The 12,038-nt window shown below is 43.9% G+C and overlaps 1 protein-coding gene across 1 annotated transcript in view; it reads right to left on the bottom strand.

The window, feature by feature from the left end:
- The window catches only part of SMAD3 (SMAD family member 3), an 83,707-nt gene extending 71,679 nt beyond the window's left edge, over positions 1-12,028 (bottom strand). Inside the window, exon 1 of the mRNA XM_083184366.1 lies at positions 11,423-12,028. Coding sequence (XP_083040492.1) covers positions 11,423-11,628 — 206 coding nt within the window. The 5' untranslated portion in view covers positions 11,629-12,028. The remainder of the gene's footprint in view (positions 1-11,422) is intronic.
- Positions 12,029-12,038: the final 10 nt, after the last annotated feature.

Below are 12,038 nucleotides of genomic sequence, written 5' to 3'. Positions count from 1 at the left end.
CTTTCCCACCAAGCTTACAGTCTAATTTTGAAGCGATAAACTAACTTGCCGAAGGTCAGGAGCCCTGGGATTGGAAACAGACCAAATTTCCAACCTTCAAACTTAGCACAGCAGAGATGGGAGTTACTACAGGAATGACTGCCTTTCCGCAGAAATAAAATACGAAAGTACTGCTTCTATTTGTAGTTCTGGAACGAAACCGATGTAATCCGTACATTTACATACATACATTATACACTCAACCTTTTACACGAGGACCGATAATCATTCAATAAAAATACAATGTTTTCATTTGCAAAAATCAGCGGCGCTTTTTCTGTTACTATTCCACATTAGAGTTGAATATTTTCTCATTGAGCGTAGAAGTGCAGCTGCAGGAGGCAATAAAAGGGAACACATCTACAACACTGCTCCTCACCCCCTCTGCACTGCCAGGGTTCCATAGTGAGAATAACATCTGCATATACAGAAATCCACATGTACAGATGGTTATCATTAATTGAAACGGGGCTCTTATATTGCAACCTGATACAACAGGATAGGGGGTTTAACAAGACTGCAATTATACTGAATTTAAACATTCAGAAGTACAGCCCTCTTACTTGTTATGCGAAATCCTCATGAGGCATGGAAATCTATTCTGCCGATATGTACTTGCTGGAGAAAAGGCATGCAACCAGACGCTGCTATTGTGTTAGGTAATATGTGGGGGAAATTAGGCATAAGCTTATTACAAAAAACAGGGGAGAAAGTTTCTCCACGTAGGAGCAAAGGACGCCCAATACTGCAGGATGACCACAAACACACTGTTGTTATTAAGAGCATGTATAATATAAGACTTGGGTAAATTTACTTAAGCTTCTAAAAATGAATAGAGGTGATGTTGCCCATATCAACGAATATGATTCAGTCTATCCAGAGGTGCTTTAAGAGAGGAGGAGGGCGTTGTGCAGCCTCCACTGTTCGTGCCCCCTCCTTGCTCCTGGCTGTAGTGCCACGCCAGGCAATAATATCGGAGCACTAGAGGGCTTAGACTCTATTGCGCATGCGCGGACCTCAGAAAAAATGGCGCCACGGATTATTTTTTGCAGATTCCAGCATTGCAGGACTATGTAGGGGTAAGTATTAAAAAAATGGATGCAGTGTGGGCCCCCCCTGGGAGCCAGTGACCCGTGTGCACAATGCACATTGCACCCATTATAAATACGCCACTGAGTCTATCATTTTCTGAGATGCAAAAGAGAAATTATCAACAGAATCTGATTGGTTGCTATGGGCAACATTACCTTTACTAGAATCTTAAATTGACCCCTTATACTAGGTACACACCAGATTGATGCAGATCGTGAGCAGATCGTGATATGATTGACGATCTGTTGAAGCACATGATCTGCATACAATCTGCATACAATCTGTACATGATCCAATTCCTATCCGTACCCAGTTAAAGAGGTCGTTTTTAAATCCTACCTGCTGCAGATAGAATCTGAAAAACAACAAAAGTACCAGCAGGGACGCGCATCGGATCAGAATCGGCTCAGAAATGGCCCAAAACATGCCCAATTTACATCCAAACGGTCGCGATTGTATCGAAATAGGGTGAATTGAGGCCAAATCGTTCTGCTGTGTACCCTGCATTAGTTTTAAATGCCGGGCAACAGACACAAAAACACACAGATTGTACAGTGAACAATGTCAGCAAAAAAACAATTAGCCTAATTAGGTATAGAAATATACCTGGACCATTCTAGGCTTAAACCCAACAAAACCATGAAGACACATGATCACATAATAATAATAAATCACAAATAAAGGCCCAAAAAATTTTTTTTACAGTATGCATTTTTCAAAGCCAAATCCTATTTTATTTTATATAAGTTTTAAAAAACTTTTGTTGTAGTGAACATTTCTCTAAAGGGGTATTGGCCAAGTGGAGGTCCTCATGGTTTCTGAATGGTGCATCTGATGATGAAGATCATGGAAAATATATCATAGACCCGGTCATTCATCAGTTGGTTGCAACAGTTAGGGCCAAATGTATCAAGCTTCAAAAAGTGATTAAATGGAGAGTGATAAATAACCAGCCAATCAGCTCATAAATTACATTTTTCGGAGGGCTAGATTCTCTAAGCTTCAAAAGTGATAAAATGGAGAGTGATAAACAGCCAGACAATCAGCTCCTATCTGCCATGTCACAGACTGTGTTTGAAAAATGTCAGACAGGAGCTGATTGGCTGGCTGTTTATCACTCTTCATTGTATCACTTTTTGAAGTTTAGAGAATCTGGCCCCTAGTCTGTGATATGGCAGTTAGGGGCTGACTGGGTGGGGGTTTTTTTTATCACGCTCCACTTTTTCACTTTTTGAAGCTTGATACATCAGGCTTGGCCTTAGAGATAAATATGCAACTACAGTAACCTAATCATTTTTCACTGTCCTATGGCCAAACACATAGATTTTTGGAAATTGTAAAAATTATTATCTCTATCAAAACTGGACTACAAGTTTTGATAGATAGCTGAATACCAATGAACATCAATATATTTATTAAGCTGTTTCTAATGTCAATGTTTGGCAATGAAAGCACTTACAGTAAGGTGCCCAACCACTAGTGTGATATGGGCCTTTTTCACGCGATTGTGTTTTACCTCCAAATCCACTGTCCCATGCACATTGGATTGAATACGAGATCGTCATGGCTGCCACAAGGATTTGCTGGATCCTGTAGCCATGACTGGGATCACATATGATACATCATATGTACAAGTACTGAATACAGTGTATTATATGGGATCCTGCCGCCCAGGAGCTGCTGGGTGAATTGGCAGGGTTTCATATGCGAGGTTGCACAGGTGGTGCAGTTTTCTCAGGTATCTCATATATTTGGCCAGATCTGTCACTCTGTGACTGTGTGTATAACGCTGGGAGGAGTTATAGGCTAATAACCTATCAGCGCCTTTGACTCCGCCCACACACAGTCACAGAGTGACAGAGAGCAAATACTGCTGACAGGACTACATCTGCCAGAATCCAGACCGCAGTGGCCTGAGAACAATCATCAACGCACATCATGCAGGCGGAAAAAGTATTGTGCGGAGGCTGCGCTAGCACCCCCCGCCCTTAGCTGCACCCCCCTCTCTGCCTCAGCGCCGCAAGTCTGCGCGCTCAACCGTCCAGTGGTAACAAAAAAATTTACCACGTTGTACCCGACTCGCAGCACTTCCTGCGACATCCCCTCCCCCCTTCTCCCACCTAGTGCCGCATGTCCGCCTGCTCAGCCCCACATCCAGCTGGTGTAAATTACACCCAGAGACCCCGCTGCCACTCCCCGCCCGTGACACAACCCCTCCTCCCCCCACGCTGGTCAGTGTACAATGCACAACCGTCCTCCCTGTGGTATCCCCTTCTGGTTTGCTGCATCCCCCCATCCGACTGCCCCCCCCCCCTTTCCTCATCCCACATAAAGCTCCACAGCCAACCCTGCGCAGCCCTTCTTCACAGCACCCCTGTGTTGCTCAAACCCACCCCCACACTAATGCAGCAGTCCTTTGGAATTAACAATTTTACTAAATAAATAATAACATATTTTACATGGTGTAGTGGAATTGCATTCGGCCACCCTCTCCTCCAAGCCCAATACAAGCTGCATCCCCTGCACCCTGTGTAGGTAGGAGGTCCAGCCATGCCTATGCCCTCTCCTGTCTATCCATCTGTCTATACACTCTCTTTTCCATCCAATTATTTGCCCCCTTCTGTCCTTCCACTTTTGTTTGCTGTCCATCAATCTCTGCCCCTTTTCAACTGTCTGTGCCCCTGTCCATGCCCCTCCCTTCTGACCATCTGTGCCCCCTACCGTCTGTGTCCTTGCCCCCTCCCGTCCATCCATTTATGTCCCCTCCCATCCATCCATGCCTCTATGCCCCCTCCTGTTATCACAGATATGCCCCCTCCCATCTGTCCACCTGTCTGTCCATGCCCCCATATTGTGCACTGTCTGTTTATCTACCTATGCCCATAACCTTCTGTCTTTACATCTACACTTATAACCCATCCACTACAAGCCCCAGCATGCCCACTGCCAACCACTACACGCACCAGCATGCCCACTGCCAACCACTACAAGCCTTAATGTGCCAATGCCAACCACTACAACCCTCAGCATGCCCAATGCCAACCACTACAAACCCCATCATGCCCACTGACACTGCACCCGCCCATCACCCACCCGCACAACCCACGCACCCATACCTCCCCCACAACACCACCATCAGTCCCACACAACACCACTGCAACTGCAACCCACCAACCCACCCCCCTTAAGACGGGCCTACCCCACACCGCCAACACCACACCCATTCAACCACCCTCGCACCCAACCCTTACCCACCCACGCCACCACAGCACCCCACACCCACCTGGGTAAACACCGCACCAGCAGTATTTCCCCATGCACCCCTACTGCACAAAACATCTTCCACAAAATAAATGCTGTAAAAGTTTAAGAGGGCGGAGCCCCTTACGACGGTAGTGCCCGTAGGGCGTGATGAATCACCTAGTCTATGATAACTATCAAATATGATTTCTTTATTATACAGGTACAATGTGATTGCTCTGGTTGTCCCGAGGAAACCTGCACAAATAGGCACCCTGAAAGCTTCACAGCACTAAAGACTTTGGGGGTTATTCTGGTTCCTTTGCTCTCCTGTGCGTCCGCACATAGGGTGCAATATTTTGCATCTACACAAAACCCTCTGAGGAAATCGCCCTTGAGAATGGGTGGAGGGCAGGCCACCATTCACAAAGCAGGGTTTGGTGGACACACAAGGCTGCGAATTCGCAGCCTTGCGAATTAACAAGAATAACCCCCTTTGTGCAGTTCACAAAATGTTCATGGTACAATAATCAGTGAACGATCTAACCAATAAAGTTTCCTTTTTCCTCAACATTACGCTCCATGGCCAAAGCTCATACCTGTGTCTATCAACACAGCCGCTCCTTACTACACACCGCAAACAACACATGCCTGGTGTATGTAAACAATCATAGGAATGTGCTCTGAAGGAGACAATGTTAGACAGTATGACAGATTATATCCGATTTACTTGTGAATGAGCTGAGAGCAAACAGATAATTGCATAGCCAATGCCAACAGTACAGTATGAGCGTGTGCAGCTGGACTAAGAGATAGAATACCAGCCTTATTTCTCAACCAGAGATGACGTCTCAGGTCAAGTTACTGGCAATAAAAGACTTCTACAGATTGAGGTCCCATTTTTACGGCAGGTCAGCATTTATGAATGTGCAAAGATAGGCAACCAATGGGAGATATTAAACCTACCGGTAGTTTGTAGGTCTCGGTACCCAGCTACTTATTGCAAAGTAATGGATTTAACTATCAGTGGGCACTTGATAACTAAGTTGCCAGCAAATATAGGCAAGGCAAGCCGCTTATATTAGGAAAGGCCAAATGGATGTTAGCTCTGGAAATATGAGGTGTAAGAGAGCTTCATAAAAATAAAGGTGTACACAACTCCAGTTTGTTTTCAGGATTAAATTCCTGTTGGTTTAACATGATATTTTCGTTCTGGCATTCTGAGTAGCCCAAACAGCAAAAAGCGGCATACAGCACTGCTTAGGGGAGAATACACACTTTTTTTTACCCCTTCCATGCAATGGCCTTTATTCAGAACTGATCGCAGTACAAATGTGTTTGGAAAATGGGCAAAACCAAGTGCGCTGCAGGTGGGGCAGATGTAGCATGTGCAGAGAGAGTTAGATTTGTGTGAGTTATTTTGTCTCTGTGCAAGGTAAATACTGGATGCATTATTTTTACACTGCAATTTAGATTTCAGTTTCAACACACCCCACCCAAATTTAACTCTCTCTGCACATGTTACATCTGCCCCACCTGCAGTGCACATGGTTTTGCCCATTTTACAAACAAATTTGTACTACAATCAGATCTGAAAAAGGGCCAATGTGTGAGTATGCGTGCCCTATTACTGCCCAGAATCAGGCCTTATATATATATATATAACTCGGCCAAAACAAACTCAGAATCTGAGCCTATGTGTAACTAGACCAAACTGCTGCCCGAAAGATATTGCTAAATACTCTTAAACCCTACCATTTTCACGGGTCAGTCCACTTTATTTTTTGGACTATATATATATATATATATATATATATATATATATATATATAGCGTGCAAGAAAGGCAGCGGCACTCGAACGGGTCTTTTCAAAATGGTATATTTTTAAGCAAGTGAAAAACTAACGTTTCGGAGCTGTTAGCCCCGTTTTCAAAGTAAATGGGTTATGTATATATAGTGATGGGGGTGCGGCACTCGGGTAACAAAACTCTTAAACCAGGGTCAGGTTAAATAACATTTCAGCCTTATTATAAAAAATTTCAAGTTATATATAACTTGAAAACAGTTTATAATAAGACTGAAATGTTGAGAAAGAGAAGTAGTTTAACTGGCTGCCAACAGTTGGCAGTGTTTAGGAGACAAATGGACACAACATATAGAGAGAGAGAGAGAGAGAGAGAGAGAGAGAGAGAGAGAGAGAGAGAAAGATATAGATGATATATATATATATATATATATATATATATATATATATATACAGTGGGTCCAGAAGGTGGCCGGCACTCCATATAGCTTGCACAAAACAGACCGGGTGCCCTCCCAGGAGAGGGGGGTTAGACTCACTCCAATACACAGATGCACAAGCGGGTGGCACTCCAGAAATGAATACAAAAGTCACCACAACCTTTGACTTTTGTATTCATTTCTGGAGTGCCACCCGCTTTTGCTTCTGTATATATATATATATAAAACAACGGTACTTATGTAGTAACTGGGCTGCCGATTTTGAAATCGGGTCCATCGCATCGCATCGCACCCGACCAAATCGCATGCGATGCGATGCGATGCGATGCGATGGACCCGATTTTTCCATAGGATTCAATGTTAAAATGGACTGAGTCCATTTTAACATGGAATTCAATGGGAAAAAGGGGTCCTTTTCATACCCCTACTATCCAAGTGGGCATGGAGTTGGATATAAACCTGTGGCGAGCGTAGCGAGCCACCGCGCCCGAAGCGTGGCGAGCGTAGCGAGCCCCGCGAGGGGACACAGAATACCGTCCCCTCGCGGGGCTCGCTTCGCTCGCCACGCTTCGGGCTCGGTGGCTCGCTACGCTCGCCACAGGTTTATATCCAACTCCATGCCCACTTGGATAGTAGGGGTATGAAAAGGACCCCTTTTTCCCATTGAATTCTATGTTAAAATGGACTCAGTCCATTTTAACATTGAATCCTATGGAAAAATCGGGTCATCGCATCGCATCGCATCGTATGCGATGCGATGCGATATCGCATCGCATCGCATCTGATTGTATGCCTTAACTTAAGGCATACAATCAAAAAATCGGCAGCCCAGATACTACATAAGTACCAAAACAACACTTAATAAGAATACTGCTTTATTATGTGACTGTTTTTTTTTTGTTGCTCACATGTAAACCACCAATACAACCTTTTGCTTCATTCCTATTGTGTGCTGGTCTGTTAATTTCTCCATCTAGGTGGGGAGGTAAGTGTGGTTTTATACTATCGTTTGTATAGACCTTGGCCTGCACTGACTCTTGTCTATTCCATCCTTCCCTCTCTCCAATAAGAGGGCCTATGCAGGCCGGGCATTGCGGCTTCGAAGGGGGCAATTATGTGGTCACAGGGCTGGGGTGATTATTTTCCTGGGGATACCCCCTTGGTTGTGTGACTGGGGGGTTGGTTGCTCGAATGGCTAACTGCAGGACAATATGGCTGCAGAGGGCTTGTTTGTCTGGGGGTACCCCTCTTAGATGTGTGGCCATGAGGGTTGGTTTGCAGCTTTTTCTTTGGGGGGGGGGGGGGGGGGGGCTCTGAAGTACAATGAAGTGAAATGGGAATATCACTCATCAGCTGGTTGTTTTGTTTCGGACCAGTACTAGGAAGGGGTTACAGATCCTATTGGATAGTTCATAATCATGATTTGATCAAATCTTCAAGTCTCTTTTGGTGCTGTTGCCCTGGGCAACTGACATTAGAACACTAGACTTGGACCTTACCACACTGGGAGAACAGGAGTGGTCTGGCTTGGTGTTGAAGACAGATCCCAATAAGTGACAACAACCCCTTTAGGGTTCGTTTGTGTGGTGAACCCTCTAGCTTTGGTTATGCATATCCTTTGTATGTTCATATTTATATTTACAAAAGGTAAAATATGCGGGTACTTTCCAGTTGTTTGCTTAGGTGATTCCAAATCCATAAGGTCCCAAGCACCCCCAGCCAGCACATAAGGCTGCCTTTAGGCTGAAGCACAAGATCTGCATCCTCACACTATCAGGAGTGCTGGGAGTCAGAATGTTGACAGGATCCCAATGTCATGTGTCAGAATGTCTACATGGACATAATGTCAACAAGAATAATGTCGACATTCACAACTTGTTGACGTGATATAACAAATGGTTATATGTCTAGAATGTCAATACATATTTGTGCTATTTGTAGGGTTTAGTTTAGGGTACAATATGAAAAAACTGTACATCAGCAATTGAGTACGACATGTTGACATTAATAACATTCCAACATTTTACCCAACTCGACATTTGTGTCAACTTTTCATACCATTCCTAGCTCCTATAAATGACCTGTGCCTGTTCCACCAATTTTTATTATAGCCATTTTTATAGCATTATCAGGCTATTCAATTAATATACTGTACTATACTATGCATATACAGAGGGGTAAATTTGCTAAGAGGGGATTTCTATTTTACATGGGATGGTGCGATGGGCAACCAATCAGAATCTGCTTCTTATTTTATACCTTCTAAAAGATAATAGATAATATCTGATTGGTTGTCCATAGCAACATCCCATGTGAAATAGATCTCCCATCTAATTAATTTTCCCCCCGAGATTGGGACTCTGATGGGCAGTTTGGTGAGGTGACACAGGGAGAATGCTAAATAAGTGAATAGCTCTGCATGTGAAACCCGGAGCTTTTCCCCGACTGTAAACCCTGTGGCTAATTAAATATAGTCCAAAAGGGGGATTCTTTAAGCAATTTTCCTGGGATGATTTCTGATGGATGGTCATTATCAGGCTATTCAATTAAGGACCCCTTTTTTTTTTCCAGGAGAAAAATGAAATGTCCCCTCTTCGCCGATAACACATGGTATCCAGGATAAGTATCCAGACTCATGTGATATCCTGGCTCTGAGGGCTCCTTATCAAGAATTATGCTTCAAATGTAAATGTCAGCTATCGGGGCTAATTGGATAGCCACCGGCGAAACCATTAGCCACAGTAAATCACTGCAGCTAATTGGATACCGTCATAAGTGTGGTAAATGGAAACTAATACTGGTCACCAAGAATGGGCATTGCTACTGTCAATTTCTTTATTTGCATTACAGTAAAATCATAAACAGGCCACAATTATCCAGGGTTACTGTAAATACACTTCTCCTCACAGATGCCAAGTGTGTACATGTCAGCAGATTTGGGCGATAATGATTTGTCTATGAAAGCATCTGAATTAGATAACCATGGAAATTCCTTTTACTGGATTATACCTAAGGTATAGAATGGCTAAATTCCAGCTTTACAACTGTACTATTTTCAGCACCGTCCAACCCCCTACACATGTACTCACATGCCCTTCTTCCCCGGGCCACTTGTATAACATGAAGATTATGTATCATCCTCATATGTTGTGTATTTTTTGCTCACGTAAATAAATACATGTACAGTAGCTTCATTCAGTTTACAAAATCAGTGAAATCAAAGCAACAATCACCTTTAAAAAATCAGAAACAAATTACTTTCTAGGAAGATGTGTGACTGTAATTGATCTATCACACAAACGTTCCTGCAAAACCCCAGATACTGACTGCATTAAATGTAAGTGTAGAAGCTGGGACACCGTATACCCAAATTATTTGTTGGTGGGTTCTAAAAGATGACAATACTTATATGAATGACATCTTATGTGAACAAACATTACATGCCAGGGGGTAACTGGAGCAATTTAAAAATAGTTTTGTAGTGCACTATATATGTATGGAGGGGCAGATTATGTAAACGAAAATAACTAGAAGAAAGTGTATATAGAGAGGATGCAATACACAATAGAAGTGGGCTATATGTGGAACAATAACAGGAACTATTGGTAGCATTTATGCAGCGAAACTGGGAGCAGTATGACGCATATCATCACAGGAATTGAAGTTGGAGGCCTCAATTTGTGGTTAAATGTGAGCTCTTGGCCCTATTATATGGACCAACTGTGAACACTGTAACTGATAGGGAGCGCATAAAGGTTAGAGGGCTTTAAATGAGTGAAAGTAGAATGCTAAACAATCAAATGAACCATATTACATTAATCAGGACTGTTCTTGTCATTATTATTATTATTATTAACAATAATCTTTATTAATGACAGCAATGTTGATAGAATTTGATGTAGTTACAGATACTAGGTGGTATATTTTTGCCAATAGCGACTAGATTCTAATTATAATTTATCTAGTACCTTCTAATAGCGAGAATCTGCTAGCTTGTTATGTTCAACGTCTCCACTGCTAAACACCCGCACTTAACTAAATATACCCCAAAAGTTTTAAATAATTGTTTTAAGAACTCATTGGGGATAAAGTGCTATAGAATGTGTGTGTATAGTACATATATATATATATATATATCTCAAATCACACTGCACAGTGTTTGCACCAGCACTCAACTTAATGTACTACTAAAGCCCCTTACACACAAGAGGACCCTGGCTATGACCGATATTGATAATAATATCGGCCATGGGTGTACACAAACGTGTATGAGCAAACGTTATTGTTCAGTGATGTCACCAGTACCGGCTGAAAATGCGGGTCATTGACTATAGAGCCAAATTAACCTGCATGTTTACCAAATGGGAGAGGCCGTTAATGGTGCGCTGGAGCGAGCATCGTTAACGATATTGAGTGTACATACTAGTCTAGACTATATTTTAAAAGATATCGCTCAGAAGCCCCTTTCTGAGCGATATCTTTTACAATATCCTCTAGTAGTGTGTATGGGGATTAACACATTTGTAAATGTGTTCTCCTTTAATGCTGAAACTTAATTAGGTATGAGCATCCACTTTACCACGGCCCAGCCACTATGGTTACACCCACTCATCTCATGATGATACTTTAGAGAACAGTACACATGACTGTATTTGATATTGTAGCTAATTGCAAGGGACTGTCACCCTGCCCACATTAGCATGCCCCATGCAGTGTGCGCTCAGGCTGCAGCAGGATGTGCCCCCAACTGGCACTGTGACAGGGGAGGCTGATGTGGCAGAGAGAGGTGTCCCCAGCCCCCCTCACCTGGGGATGGTGATGCACTTGGTGCTGATGCTCTGGGTGGCCAGGGCTTTCTCCAGCTCGTCCAGCTGCCCGGTCTTCTTCAGCTTCTTCACCAAGCTCTTCACCGCCTTCTCGCACCACTTCTCCTCCTGGCCATTCTGCTCCCCTTTCTTCCAGCCCAGAAGCCTCTTGACAATTGGGGGAGTGAAGGGCAGGATGGAGGACATGACAGCCCCCCAGAAGGAAGAGATGCAGGGTTAGGGTGAGTGGTGGGCAGTAGGATGGGGTCACTGTCACCACACAGACACACACTCACACCTGGCTGTCACTAGTCCCCTGTCGTGTCACTCTGATCCCTACTCCCCACACTGAGTCCTGCTCGATACTCTCCGCCTAATTCTCTCTCCCTCTTCTTCTTCACGTCTAACTTTTCAGCCCCCTCCTCGCGCGTCACCTCCCTCCCTCCGCTGGTATCCCTCCACCCATGGCAGCAGCAGCCACAATCACTCCCACATTGTCCCGCAGACACCCCGGTAGCCCCGCCTACCTCGGGGTGACGCCCCTATTCTGTGCGGATCGCAGGCCGGGGGCTACTGAAAGTAACGGGGCGGGGCAGTCGCTGATTGACAGGGTATGG

This window comes from Crinia signifera, chromosome 4 (genome assembly GCF_055691185.1).
Source record: "Crinia signifera chromosome 4, ASM5569118v1, whole genome shotgun sequence".
Lineage (NCBI taxonomy): Eukaryota > Metazoa > Chordata > Amphibia > Anura > Myobatrachidae > Crinia > Crinia signifera.
This window is presented reverse-complemented; position numbering and strand designations above follow the sequence as displayed.